Source organism: Aotus nancymaae, unplaced genomic scaffold (assembly GCF_030222135.1).
Source record: "Aotus nancymaae isolate 86718 unplaced genomic scaffold, 86718_ANA_hifiasm-v0.15.2.pri h1tg000057l, whole genome shotgun sequence".
Classification (NCBI taxonomy): Eukaryota; Metazoa; Chordata; class Mammalia; order Primates; family Aotidae; genus Aotus; species Aotus nancymaae.
Window position 1 is genome coordinate 42,331,820 of NW_026988471.1, and position 15,430 is coordinate 42,347,249.

General features: G+C 38.0%; 1 protein-coding gene across 6 annotated transcripts in view; it reads right to left on the reverse strand.

Moving 5' to 3' along the window:
* THADA (THADA armadillo repeat containing) overlaps positions 1-15,430 on the reverse strand; it is a 357,394-nt gene that overhangs the window by 318,145 nt on the left and 23,819 nt on the right. For all 6 annotated transcript variants that reach the window (XM_064364035.1, XM_064364033.1, XM_064364034.1 and 3 more), the window contains exons 14-19: positions 14,879-15,034; positions 13,437-13,559; positions 11,524-11,647; positions 5,563-5,714; positions 2,019-2,226; positions 108-243 (exon numbers count right to left, since the gene is read on the reverse strand). In XM_064364035.1, the coding sequence (XP_064220105.1) occupies positions 108-243; positions 2,019-2,226; positions 5,563-5,714; positions 11,524-11,647; positions 13,437-13,559; positions 14,879-15,034 (899 nt within the window). The remainder of the gene's footprint in view (positions 1-107; positions 244-2,018; positions 2,227-5,562; positions 5,715-11,523; positions 11,648-13,436; positions 13,560-14,878; positions 15,035-15,430) is intronic.

Below are 15,430 nucleotides of genomic sequence, written 5' to 3' on the forward strand. Positions count from 1 at the left end.
TTCAAAGCAATAGACTACATTCCTTTCCCAGGACACATTCCAGTAAGAAGTTAAAGCTCAGAAATGAATGGATTTCTGAGACAGGAGACAGCTGTGGAAATACTTACTTTAGAGGTAACTTCTGCAAAGCTCCTGTTATACAGTGGACTCGCCCATACATTGGAAATGATGCTGCTGCCTGAAGCAGAGAATTTTCAGCCTGAGATACTTCTTCCTCAAGATTTTCCATCAAGCATTTGATAACTAGAAAAAGCAAACACAAAATCAAAGTAACATCAGTTCTAAAACATTTATAAATGTGCAAACAGCACAACAGTTCCCATTAATATACCCAACTCAAAAGAACTTTACACTAGAGTTTTCTAATCAAAAAGAGATCTTTAAAGGTTATCCAGCAGGGTTGCTCATTTCTAGTTAAGGCAGAACTGAATGTCTTTCCCTAAACTGCCTGTATCCATTACAGCATTCACTCTTAGTCCTTTCTCCAAAACATCCTCTGGCAAGGGTAACAAACCCGAGGCTTTGGCATGTGCTAAATGGAAAGCAGATGCCTTTCAAATTAAAAAAGAAAAAAAAAGTTTCAGATTTTAGATTTTTCAGAATTTGAAATATCTGCATCATACTTTGAACACTGCAAATGTGAAAATCCAAAATCCAAAATGCTCCAAAGAACATTTCCTTTGAATGTCATGTTGGTACTCAAAATGCTTTGGATTTTGGAGCATTTCAGATATTGGATTACAGATGCTCAATCCATATGTAGAAGACCTACATGAGAATGTTTACACTGGCATTATTTATTTAGGGAAAAAAAGCCCATCAACAGGAGAACGGATTCATAAATTGTGGTAAATCGGTATAATATATAAAGTACAACTGAGATAAAATTCAGTATCATGTAAACTGAATATTTTTTAATAGTATATATGCCAGAGGCAATATCATGAAGAAAAACAAGATAGAAATTAACAAAAAATGCAGCTACAATAAAAGAAAGGTTTCAAAGACATAGATGCTATTGTATGACTTAAGCTGTGATCACCAAGCTTATGAACAAAACTTTTGAATTTTTTACATATTTATATAAATTACATGTATACATATATTTAAGCCTTCTATATGTAAATATTCTTTGTATGTTTGAAATATCTCATAAAGTTCTAAAATGTCTTGAATTGAAAGCCTTTATGTGAGGCATGCACTCCCTATTCACCTCAACTGCAGTCCTCTTCCCACTGTCTCAATAGGGTCTCCTTTTAAGTCCAGCGGTGAAGCAATTCAAGCAGGCAAGTGTCATCCTCCACAGTACTGTCATCTATCTCCAGATCTCTGGCCACATTCCTACCAGAACTACTCATAGCCTCCTCTTTTTCTCCCATTACTAGTTCTCTTTTTCATGGCTGTTTCTACCATCTGGGAAATAATCATTTTTAACTCTCTTTCTATATCTGATCTCCCTTTTCCTATTAAAAAAAAAAATCCCTGTCTGTCCTTATTTCTAGTACAACTCCAAAACGAAGACTGACTAGCATAAAATTAAGTACATGAATCCCCAAGAAATATTTGTTGAAAATCACTAGATCTGAACAATCTCAGACCCTAGGTTTTGGAACTATCTGGGAAGCAGGGGTGTGACAGTTAATTAAAACATAAACCCTGACAAACAAAGGAACTCTGCCCATATAGAAATAATGAAGATGGTCTCTCTCTAGTCACAGTATAACTTATACAGAAAAAAAAGCAAATTTTTGTTGGAGAAAGAAGTCATTCTCATTTAAGAAGAGCTTATTAATATACATTTGTATATGTACTTGTTCAACATAAATCCTGTTTAGAAAACAGTATTATAGCTGAGTAAACTGTTCATTTGCATAATAAGAACCCATGGTGCTTTTATATGCTGATAAACTTTTAAATAAAAAAACAAAAGTATATGTTTAACCATCAGATAGTCTAACCAAATGAATACTGAGAGAGTAAGATATTGGTTTTGATAAGAGCAAAACATCAATACAAACCCATTAGTGTGTTCCTTTCCACCACAGCAGCAGACCTATCTCCATCACCACAAGCAAACTGAGTTACGTAGGCAGACAAGGATGACGGTAGAGCATCCTGCCAGATTAAGAAGTTCAGCAGGTAGGAAGCTGTCACACAGTCGTATGGTTTGGTGCTTGTGCTGAGCTCCAATGCTGCCTGAAATAAGCCTTGCAGTTTCTCCGAATCCTAGAATAAAGCATAGACTCAGTAACTGTCAAATTAAAGATTTCTTTAATTTAAAAAAATAGTAAATATTTAAAAGCACAGCCTGGAGCTGGGTACAGTGGCTCGAGCCTATAGTCCCAGCGATTCAAGAGGCTGATGTAGGAGGACTACTTGAGGCCAGGAGCTCAAAATCAGCCAAGAGAACACAGTGAGACCCCATCTCAAAACAACAACAACAAAAAAAACACAGGCTGGGTGCAGTGCCTCATCTCTGTAACCCCAGCACTTTGGAAGGTCAAGGTAGGAGGATCACTTGAGGTTAGAAGTTTGAGACTAGCCTGGGCAACATGGTGAGACCTCATCACTACAAAAAAACTTAAAATTTTTTTTTTAAAACTGTCTCTTTCTTCAGCAAAAGTGTACTTTGTCCTGCAGAATTTTGCTATGACCACAGCCAGACTATCTCCATTATTTCTATGCAGGACAGTTCGTCAGTCTCTGAGGGCTTGTTTCACCTGGGCATCATATGACTGCCCTTCTCCCTTCCTCCTTCCTATACAGGTAGTTCACCGGAGAAAACTGGAAACCCACTGGGACGCTGTACCTGGCGAAACTTCATGTGTGTGGAAAACAACAGTGATCAGTTCAGCCTCAGAAATTATGCCTCAGAGCTCCCACACCTAGATCTCCCAGAAACATCCACTCCCATCACCTGTCCTAAAGACACAACAAAGGACAGTGTGCTGTTGCAGTCACGGAAAGGCACTGGGCTGACAACAGAAGACATGATTCCTAGTCCCAATTTCAACAACAAGCAAGCTGTGTGTTTACCAGTCTGGAAGTCAGGATTTGGCTGTTCAATAATATTCTGATTCTACCAGGATTATTCCATAACTATCTAATGTAAGGAAAAAATAATTATAAACTCAATTTTCAAGTTGATTATAGGTCTACTAATATTTGATGATGTTTTATAATTTCACAACAGCAAATATCAAATGTGCTGATTTAAATACTGGTTTATTTAAATTTAAATTCTTTACTATTTGATATGTTTATTTTCTGTGACCTAAATAAAAAAACTTAAAAGTGGTGGCCAAAAGTTCAAGTTTAAGTAAGTATTAGAAAGAACCAATTAAGCATCTAAGCCATTTTTTAACTGACAGTTAAGTCCCTGAACTGCTTTATTAACCATTAGTAAGAAAGATAATAAACAGCCTTTGAAGTCTAAAATGTCTTTGTTCCATCATCTTAGGTCAATCAAAGTATAATATGAAGAAAGACCTAGGATATATACCTCCACAGAAAAAAGGAGAGTAAACTAGGTAGTAGAGTCAAGCCATTTATGAGAAAAATATGTTATCAAAAATATGTATGTACATGTCCTTAGAGAGATCAGGTTAGCATTCAAAAACTGCTGTAAACTTAACTATACGAAAAAATTAATTATATATTATATAAGGGACACCCAAAGAAAGACTTTGGAAATATAATATTGTGATGGTTAATACTAAAAGTCAACTTGAATGGACTGAAGGATGCAAAGTATTGTTCCTGTATCGTCTGTGAAGGTGTTGCCAAAGGAGATTAATATTTGAACCAGTGAACTGGGAAAGGCAGACCCATCCTCCATCTGGGTGGACACAATCTAATCAGCTGCCAGTGCAACCCGAATAAAAGCAGGCAGAAGAACGTGGAAAGACTAAACTGGTTTAGTTTTCTGGCCTATATCTCTCTCCCATGCTGGATGCTTCCTGCCCTGGAATATCGGATTCTCCCTATTCTTCAGCTTTGGCTTCCTTGCTCCTCAGCTTGCAGACGGACACTGTGGGACCTCACCTTGTGATCATGTGAGTACATACTCCTTAATAAACTCCCCTTTATATATACATCTATCCTATTAGGTCTGTCCCTCTAGAAAACCCTGATACAAATATATAATTAATATTTTTAAATCTTGAATGCCTATTTCTTTGACTATTTTACTAATCTGTAAGCCAAACAGAGAGTATAACCAAAATCCTATAGCAAACCACATGTGGTACCAAAGTTCCTGAATTCTACAGCTAGTGTCAATATACCAAGCACAAGTTTATCAAACTAGAGATGCAGAGGCCCCCTAAGCCCCTTCATAGTTTATATAAGGGTCAAGTCTTTCACATTTATGCGATCATATGCCTTCTCCATCCAGGTACTCTCAAAATATTTGCCAAGAATGAGGCATAGCTATAGACACAATACAAGGTGACATGTGATGAATGATAAGGCAAGGAGGGATAGAGAGAGGAAGAGAAAAATCTCGTCTTTACAAACTGTGTATAATAACGAAAGTTAGCAACCTGAGCACCAAGGAACTTTCCGCTCACAAGGGTACCTGAAAAATCACAGGAATAGGTGGATACTGGACAGCAACTCCCAATACAAACCCTAAGTCAAAAAAGATAATGTTCTGAGATCTTACATAGCCACCTAGAAGCCACAGAAACAGACACTGTCCCCTCTGGCATGTGATCCAACAGAATCCCACTGCACCTACAAGCTACCATGCCCTAAACACAGCTGAACAACCACAGCCTAGACCATGACTCAGCTGCAGCAGGCAACCTCAGCCTTTATAGAGCTCTAATAGAAAACCACAGTTAAGCTCCAGAACCAGTACTCTGCTGGTGACCCAAAAGCCCTAGGAGAAGCTTCAAGGGCAGAGCTGAGAGCCTGGGTCTGGAGGTTCCCTGCAGACTTATCCCCATGCAATGCCTTCACTTCCAAACCCACCTTTAATTCCTACCCCAAAGTGGGAAGAGCAATGTGTCAAGAAGAATGGAGGGGTTGGGGATGAGGTAGAGCACCTAGGGACTGTTGTTAACCTCAAGTACTTGGTAAGTTTCCATCTCAGTTTAGCTATTGCTGGTTGAAAAACCAGAAACATGCTCTCTACCTCTTTTACACTCAGTTTCTCAAATGTATGAAGAAGGGAGATTATCTCAAAAAATGCAAGTTTCTGTAAGCAATGTGCTCTGATCGAATATTACAAGTCCAAGGGAACAGGGGAAACCATAGTTAACTGAAATCTACCAATAATCTTGTAAACAATAAAACCTACCACCTCCTACACCTCTCTTTTTATCAAAGCAATTAAAAAAAGCAAAGCTCAATTGATTTGGGCCTTACTTACTTTTTACTATTTTCTCCTTTCCCACCAACCCAGAAATAGTAGAGAGGTGTTAATGACAACTGAAAGAAGTAGTCCAAAAACATAAAAAGGCAGATGCAAATGCATGGATAATCCTCAGATTGCTTTATCTGCTGACAGAAAGTTTCCATGCATATACCACATTTATACTGGAAAAGTCCAGATACCTGAAAATGTACAGCTGTTTCCGATAACTTCATCAGAAGATCAAATGCTAAAATTTTCACGTCTTCAAAAGTACTGGTGAAACATTCCATGAGTGTTTGGAAACGACCAACATCAATATCATGACTCAGCTGATATACTGTATAAATTCTACCTAAAAATATTTTTAAAACCAAAAGATTTAAAAGTGAACAGAAGGAAATCAATCTTCTGAAGTTATATGACCAAATTTATAGAAAATTAGTACCAAAAAACCACACTTCATACTTTACCCATGATAGCATAAAATAACTTTTCCATTATTTTATTTCTTAAAATGACAGAGTAAGTACAGTTCTCCAAGTTAAAAAATATTTTTAACCATTCCATTCTCTCTCAAAAGATATTATATGAAAGATTCCTAAGTTATTGCTAAAAATAAACAAAAACAAGTAAGTTTAGAAACATATCTTTTTTAAAATCTTAATTAAAACTTCTTGACCTAGAATACAAAGTCCTGGGCAGGTGCAGTGGCTCACGCCTGTAATCCTAGCACTTTGGGAGGCCAAGGCGGGTGGATCACCTGAGATCAGGAGTTCGAGACCAGCCTGACCAACACAGTGAAACCCTGTATCCACTAAAAATACAAAAATTAGCCGGACGTGGTGGTGCATGCCTATAGTTCCAGCTACCTGGGGGGCTGAGACAGGAGAATCACTTGAACCTGGGAGGCAGAGGTTGCAGTTAGCTGAGATCACACCACTGCACTCCAGCCTGGGCAATAGAGTAACACTCAGTCTCCAAAAAAAAAAACCAAGTCCTACCATATCTTAGAATGAACAGACACAGAATGATCAGTATGATGAGTCAAAGATAAAGAAGGACACTTTTGGCCATTCAGGGAAAAAGCTCAATTCCTCTACAAAATGGAAAAAATTAAACTGGTTTCACTCATCCCTATAACAACACGTAGTGCTAAAAGATAATGGAGCAATGTTTACAAAATCCTCAGGGAAGGAAGGTGAGAAGAACTTTGCATATCAAACTCTTATTCAAGTGTAAGAGCAACAGAAACATTTTATAATATGCAAGAAATTAAGAACTACTTTTCTCCAGAAACTCTTAAAGAAAAAGGAATTTCAGCCAACCAAGGGATGAAAAGAAAAAACTATCCCAAAAGTATGATGGCAATCACAGAATCCACTTAATTCTAGGATGAAGACTCAAGAACTGTGGAAAAACAGGTTTCATGGCAAAATGTGAAGAACATTTAAAAACAGTTAAAAAGTGAACCCCTAAGGAGAACTGAAAACATGCTTAGGTAATTTGAGGAATGTAAATTGAGATAAAAGTTTCTCACTTAATCTTAATTTACAAGTTAGCACAACCCTATGAAATTCCTAGAGCTGACACCTGAAGTTTTTGTCACTTTAACAACTCTGCTCAGATTTGCTTCTTGTTTTCCAATCTGACTGCTTTTTTTTTTTTTCTTGTATAATTGTTGGCCAGGCTGGTCTCGAACTCCTGACCTCAGGTGATTCACCTGCATCGGCCTCCCAAAGTACTGGAATTACAGGCATGAGCCATCACGCCCAGCTGTTTTTCATTTCTTACAGTGTCTTTGTCTGGTTTGGGTATCAGGGTAATGATGGCCTTATAAAATGAGTTAGGAGGTGTTCCCTTCAGTCCAATTTTTTGAAAGAGTCTGAGAAGGACTGGTGTTAATTCTTCTTTAAATGTTTTGTACATTTCACTAGAGAAGTCACTCACCCTGAACTTTTCTTTGCTGTGAGCCTTTTGAATACTGATTCAATCTCTTGTTATAGGTTTGCTCACACTTTCTATTTCTTCTCAAGTCAGTAATTCTCATGTTCCCAGAAATTTGTCCATTTCATGTAGATTATCTTCTTGGTGTTAACAGTTGTTCACTGTATTGTCTTATAATCATTTTTATTTCTGCAAACTTAATAGAAATGTTCCTACTTTCAGTTCTGATTTTAGTTATTTGTACTGTCTTTTATCTTATTTAGCAAACTTTGTCTATGTTGTTAATCTTTAAAAAGCACAACTGGTTTCGCTGATTCTTTGTATTGTTTTTCTATCCTCTATTTCGCTTATCTCTGCTCTAATCTTCTTGTTTCCTTCCTTTTGAGTTAAGTTTGTTCTTTTCTTCTAATTGCTTGAGGTAGAAAGTTAACTTGGTTATTAACTCAAGATCTTTTAATGTAGGCATTTACAGCTATAACTTTCCCTATAAGCACTGTTTTTGCTGCACTGCTTACATTTTGGTATGTTGTATTTTTGCTTTCATTCGTCTCAAAATATTTTCTTACTTCCTTCATGATTTCTTCTTTTATCCATCAGTTGTTTAAGAGCTTTGTTCAAATTTGAAGCCTTTTCTGACACCACTGTATGAAGCCACTAACACTCCCCATCCTCCTAGGTCTTCTATATATCCCCCTTAGCTTCTTGAAATTTTTTTTTTTTTTTTTTGAGACGAGTTTTGCTCTCATTACCCAGGCTGGAGTGCAATGGCATGATCTCGGCTCACCGCAACCTCCACCTCCTGGGTTCAAGCAATTCTCCTGCCTCAGCCTCCCCAGTAGCTGGGACTACAGGCGTGCGCCACCATGCCCAGCCAATTTTTGTATTTTTAGTAGAGACGGGGTTTCACCATGTTGACCAGGATGGTCTCGATCTCTTGACCTCATGATCCACCCGCCTCGGCCTCCCAAAGTGCTGGGATTATAGGCGTAGGCCACCACACCCAGCTGAAATATTTTTCATAAAACTTATCTACATCTTGTACATACATAATCTACATAATCTGGTATCTATATAATGTACTGGTAATACATACAAATTCTTATTTTGTTCATTCCTGTCTCCCTCCACTGAAACATAAGCTCCAAATGAAGAAACGCCTTGTTTGGGACAGTGAATATCCTTGGCTACTAGACATGTAATAAGCACTAAATTAGTATTTAATTGTTGAATTTTTTACCATCAATATTGTGCATTTGATTCCACATAAGAAAGATGCATGCAACTTACTCTTCTTGGTCTAGGAAAGGCAGAAACCATTTGACTAATCTCAAATCACATTCCTATCACTGAAGTTCTTGAAATGATGATGAAGGAAATTTACATCTCCAATCCTGTACTTCACAGTCAAGTTCTGAAGCCTCCTTTAAAAGTAACAGCTACAGTATGGCTTACTCCATTTGCATTACCTCCCAGTTGTCTAACATAATTACGATGGCATAAATCACTGCCCAATTATATGCAACTCATTCATTAGGAAGGTGACTCAGGTTTTTCATTTTTAAAGTACATTTAAATTTATTAAATTACTCTGTTGACTGAAAAATTATAGGTATGCTTCAGCCTAGTTTTATTTTCCACACACTTATGTGCAGCTACAACTACATTAAATGTGCAGGAAACTTTTTGTTATATGATTGAAGTAATCAATCACTCTCAGGTAAAAACATATTTTCTAAATAAAGCTGAAGTAGTATTAAAATTCTATGAATTGATGGGAGACTCCTGCATTCACTGAATGCTGTAATCAATTACCACAAGCTTGGTGGCTTAAAATCGCAGAAATCTATCGTCTCATAATTCTGGTAGCCAGAAGTTCAAAATCAAGGTGTCAGTAGGGCCATGCACTCCAGAGGCTCTAAAGGAGAACCTGCTGCTTGCCTCTTCCAGGTTCTAGCAGCTGCAAGCATTCCATGGCCTCTAACCATATCACACCAATCTCTACCTATGCTGTCACACAGCCTCCTCTTTCTTTTGTTTGTCAAATTTCTGTCTCTGTCTTGTAGGATACTTGTGATGACATTTTTGGTCCATCAGGAAAATCTAGAATTATCTCACCTCAAATCCTAAACTTAAGCACATCTACAATGACACTTTTTCCACGTAAGGTTTGCATTCACAGCTTCTAAGGATTTGATGTGGATGTGTTTTGGAGACCATTTTTCGGCCTGCCACCCCCACTTAAATAAGGTGATCATATTTCTCATTATTAATACTTGAACAATCCAATATCATCAATACCATTATAGGATGTCCTGTGAAGAACACATCACCTATGCAATATTCCTGCAAAAATGTACAGCATGAATCAAATCATGAGGAAACAATGAGACAAACCCCCACTGAGACATATTCTTCCAAAATGTTAATATCATGAAACATGAAACTTTCCAGATTAAAGGAAGCTAAAAAGAGGCATAACAACAAAATGCAATGCGTGATCTAGGACTGCTTCCGAGATTGTGGGAAGTTTTTTTTTTACTATAAAATAAATGACCATTTGGTGGGACAACTGGCAAAATTTAAATACAGATTGCATATTAGATTAAAGCATTGTCTCAACATTCAATTTTCTGAATTTGATCACTGTATTACATTTATAAAATTAATAAAAGACAGAGATAAAGCAAATATTGCAAAATATTAATAACTGACGAATCGGCCGGGCATGGTGGCTCATGCCTGTAATCCTAACCCTTTGGGAGGCCGAGGTGGGTAGATCACAAGGTCAGGACTTTGACGCCAGCCCGACCAACCTGGTGAAAGCCCATCTCTACTAAAAATACAAAAATTAGCTGGGCGTGGTGGCACATGCCTGTAATCCCAGCTACTCAGGAGGCTGAGGCAGAAGAATTGCTTGAACCCGGGAGGCGGAGGTTGCAGTGAACTGAGATCGCGCCTGGGCAACAAGAATGAAACTCTAATTAAAAAATAAAAATAAAAAACCTGATGAATCTAGGTAGAGGGTACATGGCTATTCATTGAACCAGTCTTCAAACTTTGCTGTTGATTTAAACTTTTTTCAAAATAAAAAAACTGATTTTCCTCAAATGAAGCAAGCCTCTATTATGTCAGCTAACTGTCGTCCTGTCAAAAAATTACATTTTGCCCAATTATTTAAAATAAAAATGAATCCGGCCAGGCATGGTGGCTCATGCCTGTAATCCCAGCACTTTGGGAGGCCGAGGCAGGCACATCGCGAGGTCAGGAGTTCAAGATTAGCCTGGTCACCATGGTAAAACCCTGTCTCCACTAAAAATACAAAAATTAGTCAGGTGTGGTGGCGGGCGCCTACAATCCCAGCTACTTGGGAGGCTGAGGCAGGAGAATCACTTGAAACCAGAAGACAAAGGTTGCAGTGAGCCGAGATCGCGCCACTGCACTCCAGCCTGGGCAATAAGAACAAAACTCTATCTCAAAAAAAATAATAATAAAATAAAAAGAATCCAACGATAGCTTAAAGCTCCCTGATGCTTCGGCCATTCCCTGTGAAAGAGCAGCTGAGCAGGATATTTTCCTATTTAACCACAGTTAAGGAAGACCTAGCACAAGCAAGAAATCCCACTTTATAACACATATACACACATGTACAGGGAAAAAAGAATCATTTCTTGTCAAAAAGGAAAAAAAACCAAAAGATTCAAAGAGGGAAATGAAATTTTACCCTCTTGAGAGCCACGCAGAAGGAAAAACAAAGGGTATCATTAAATCAGAATACTTGGAAATTACATCCTCATGTTGTCTTTCCGAAACCAGACTGAAGCGTATGAAACAGACAGTGTTAAGGGAAACCACATTTTAACCACAGAGACTCACTCAGAAATATTAAATATAATAGAAGCTATTATTATTTCAAATTTTAAATCTTAAAGAACAGATTGGGTACTATCTTAAAACAGCAAAAAACAAATTAGGGAGGTAAGAGCTGGAACTCTTTCCATAATAAGCATAATCCATGAAAATTATAGTTTGGGGCTGGCAAATACTGATCAATGAAAAGGGAGATAGTTTCTTTCTCTTCTGTCCTTTACTGGCAATTTCATTATGTACAAGCAACAATTATATGGTAAGAATAAAACCTCAAAGAAAGGCAACAAAACTGAAACTTCAAATTAAGCAAATAAAAAAAATTCTTTCCCCAAACATGATTAAACACTTACCTTCTGGAACATGAAAAACTTCAGCTATTGAGCCTAAAATGGTTAAAGCTGAAAATCTAGTTGAGTAGGAAGATCCAGGAAACAATGCTTCAAAAAGACTATTGCAAATGGATGACATAAAATTCTTAAAAAAAAAAAAAAAATTACAGTCAGTATAATTATATCACAATAGGTTATATTTAGAGTATTAAACACCCTTCAAGAGTGGGTGTTTTTGTTTTTAATTAAAAAAGTACATTTCAAAAATGATACCAATTGTTCACTTTCTTAATAATTCAGGTTGGCACCCTGACCATAAGCTATATCATGACTTTAATGAACCCTATCTTTGCAGAGTCAACAAGAAGTATAATTTCTATTGTAGCCCAGACAGATATGTACATTTTTTTTGTTAAAGGCAGAGTCTTGTTGGGTTCAACAGCCCTAGTCTTAACTGACTCTACATAAGATCCCTGCAGTCATTTCTCAAGTGAAGTACATGTTGGGGATTGACCCTTTAGGTCCCCACAAGCGCTAAGAGTTTACTAGGTTATTAATTCTATTAGGTTTCAAAGGAATAGGATCATTACTGAAAAATATCCTAGTTAAGCTATTTTTAAGTAAAACAGTATTCACATTAAAACACAACAAGGGCTAGGCGCAGTGGCTCATGCCTATAATCCCAGCACTTTGGGAGGCCGAGGTGGGTGGATCACCTGAGGTCAGAAATTTGAGACCAGGCTGGCCAATATGGTGAAACCCTGTCTCTACTAAAAATACAAAAATTAGCCAGGCGTGGTGGCAGGGGCCTGTAGTTCTAGCTACTCAGGAGGCTGAGGCAGGAGAACTGCTTGAACCTGGGAAGTGGAGGTTGCAGTAAGACAAGATGGTGCCACTGCAGTCTAGCCTGGCTAGAACAGAGTGAGATCCTGTCACAAAAAGAAAAAAAAAGTGGATGTATCCTTTGTTTGACGGCTTTTTATCTCTTAAACACAAAATTGAAAACCAAGGGCATCCATAAGAATGTTTACAGTTATTAGTATGTCACAGTACAAATGTATCATTAATCTATTAATCTACCTCTTCCTCAAAATAAATAGGTAAGCTCTGTCTTCTATCTCGGCTTGCCAAGTTACCTGTCTTTAACCTTGCCTAACACAACTTTTAATTATTGTCTCAATCACTTGAATAAATAAATTATATAAAGACAAACTTTTATTCCAATAATACAACAAAATAAATTCAGAAGTTGAAAAAATGAATTAAAACCTTGTAACAAAGGGAAGTTTACCATTGTAAGTGGAAAAAAAAGGATCTGCTTCTCAAAGGTGAAATTTGGGGGAAGAACAGTGAAAATCTCAATCTGTTCTGCTGAAAAGAAATTCAAGATTGTCAAACTAAGACCTGGCCCGGACTACAGCTGCTGTACCCGGGTTTCCAACCATTTCATTAACACAATGCCCGAAAATCCAGCCCTACTCTTCAAGCTCACTCCGATGCAAGACAGCCAGCAAGCTTCCTCCAAAGCTGAACCACGGGCCAAGACTCATCAAGCCTCTGTGAGTCATGTCAATCTACAGAGAAAACAGGCCCAGCAACAGCAGTCTTCTGCCCTGGAGAGGGGCGGAGTTCAGTACAATCAATTACCCTTCTATTAAAGTACTAAATTCATCTGGCCCATATAAGCTGAAAGTGATTGAGATTAGCCAATGAACGTCATTCTGTAACAGTCCTCCACTACAGCACTGGTTTCAACACTCAGGGCTACATCAAGTGGAGTACCAAAGCACCAGAAGAAATATGTAACACTTAGCTTGAAAAAGAAGAAGCACAGAAACTCAATTCAACAGACTTCCATTTATTTCCCTTTAATGCTTATTCACAGTACTTTTTAGTTTTTAAACAATCTCTATGTTTAGAAATATATCACCTACCTTATACTGCTGTAAAGAAACAGAAGGGTGCTGTTTGGTTAACTCATTCTGTGGTTCATGTTTGGATTTACTCTGCTCCAATTTATAAAGCACCTGAGAACTTTCCTGTATCCTACAAAACAACTTTTGAGATAAAAGAAATGAAGCAGAGGTGAGCCACACATTAAATTTAAATGTCAGCCTGAGAGGCAAAATTCTTTAGAATGAAACTTCAAGGAAGGAGAGTACTGATTTTTAATCTCTTAATATTTTATAATGTTTCTTTTGGACAGAAAATTAACATTTTTTTTTTTTTTTGAGACGGAGTTTCGCTCTCCTTACCCAGGCTGGAGTGCAATGGCGCAATCTCGGCTCACCGCAACCTCCGCCTCCTGGGTTCAGGCAATTCTCCTGCCTCAGCCTCCTGAGTAGCTGGGATTACAGGCACGCGCCACCGTGCCCAGCTAATTTTTTGTATTTTTAGTAGAGACGGGGTTTCACCATGTTGACCAGGATGGTCTCGATCTCTTGACCTCGTGATCCACCCGCCTCAGCCTCCCAAAGTGCTGGGATTACAGGCGTGAGCCACCGCGCCCGGCCGAAAATTAACATTTTTATACCAAAAACAAAGTATTATTGCAAAGCAGAATACAATCATCAAACCACAGTTTTCCTATTTCCTTTAAGTTGGCACAAACCTGAAGATGATATAGACACTTCCCTACTCCACCAATTCTTCACCCCATAAATGTGTTATGCGACTAATTCAAGTTGGATTATTTGATAATGACCATTTTATGAGGTGCTTAAAACTATAAAAATGCAAGGGTGTTCTTTCTCCTGTTACCAAGTTTTCTAAAAACTACCTTACACCCTAAGAACTCCAGCATAGGTTTTTTTCTTTAAAAAAAGAGCCCAAGGTTGATTTACTACACCAAAATGAAAGACTTTTGGCCACACGTGGTGGCTCATACCTGTCATCTCAACACTTTAAGAGGCTAGGTGAGAGGATCACTAGAGCCCAGGAGTTTAAGACCAGCCTGGGCAACAGTACGAGACCCTATCTCCACAAAAAAATTTAAATATTAGCCAGTCATGGTGGTGTGCCCCTGTCATCCCAGCTACTTGAGAGGCTGGGGTGGAAGAATTGCTTGAGCCCACGAGGTTGAGGCTACGGTGAGCTATGATCACACCACTGCACTCCAACCTGAGTGACAGAGCAAGACCCTGCCTTTAAAAAAAAAAAGGTGGGGGGAGGGGTGTGTGCTTTTCACTCTGGATTTTAATCCCAAATGTAAGCTTTATGGAATCAGAGAACAGGTCACAGGAGGGACATCATGAAGAGATGTGGTAGCCCAATTCCGTGACCATTCCCATGCTTTCCCAAAACCTGGGCTCTTTTTTAAAACGCTTTCCCAAACAAAGTTCACCACTTCCCTTTGCCTTCTAATGGGAAATTCTACCTTTTTAAGAAGAGAACAGATCTGCTGCCGCACTCCTGGAGACTGGCTGTTAAGATTATATGTAATAAAGAACTGAATCCACTGCATTTCTTCCACGGAAACAACTTCTGTGCTTCGATTACTTTCACAAAGCAAGCCTAATGTATCTATCCTTACCTAAAAAACACCAAGCAAGAAAATGTTAATATTCTAATAAATAAGCAAAGCCTAAATCACCTGAATTGTTTACTTACATAGGCTACGAAGAAAAAAGTAAACTTCAGTGCACCGATAGGTACCTCAGAAAGATTTCTTAATCTCAAAGATCCTATGGTTATTTCCTATAAAATTCTTTTATTAAATATGTAAATTGGGGATTTATAAAATGCAACAATCTTTAAGATTTTTATTCCATGGTAATGCTCAGCTTCATTCCTTTTTCTCTTTTTTTTTAGTGACCCCTTTATCCCATCACCTCACTCTTATATTACTGCCAGGCACTTCTAACTGGTTTGCTGGTTTCTTTTTGCTCCAACTCTGGAAACCTAAGTTTCCACTAATATAATTCCTTGC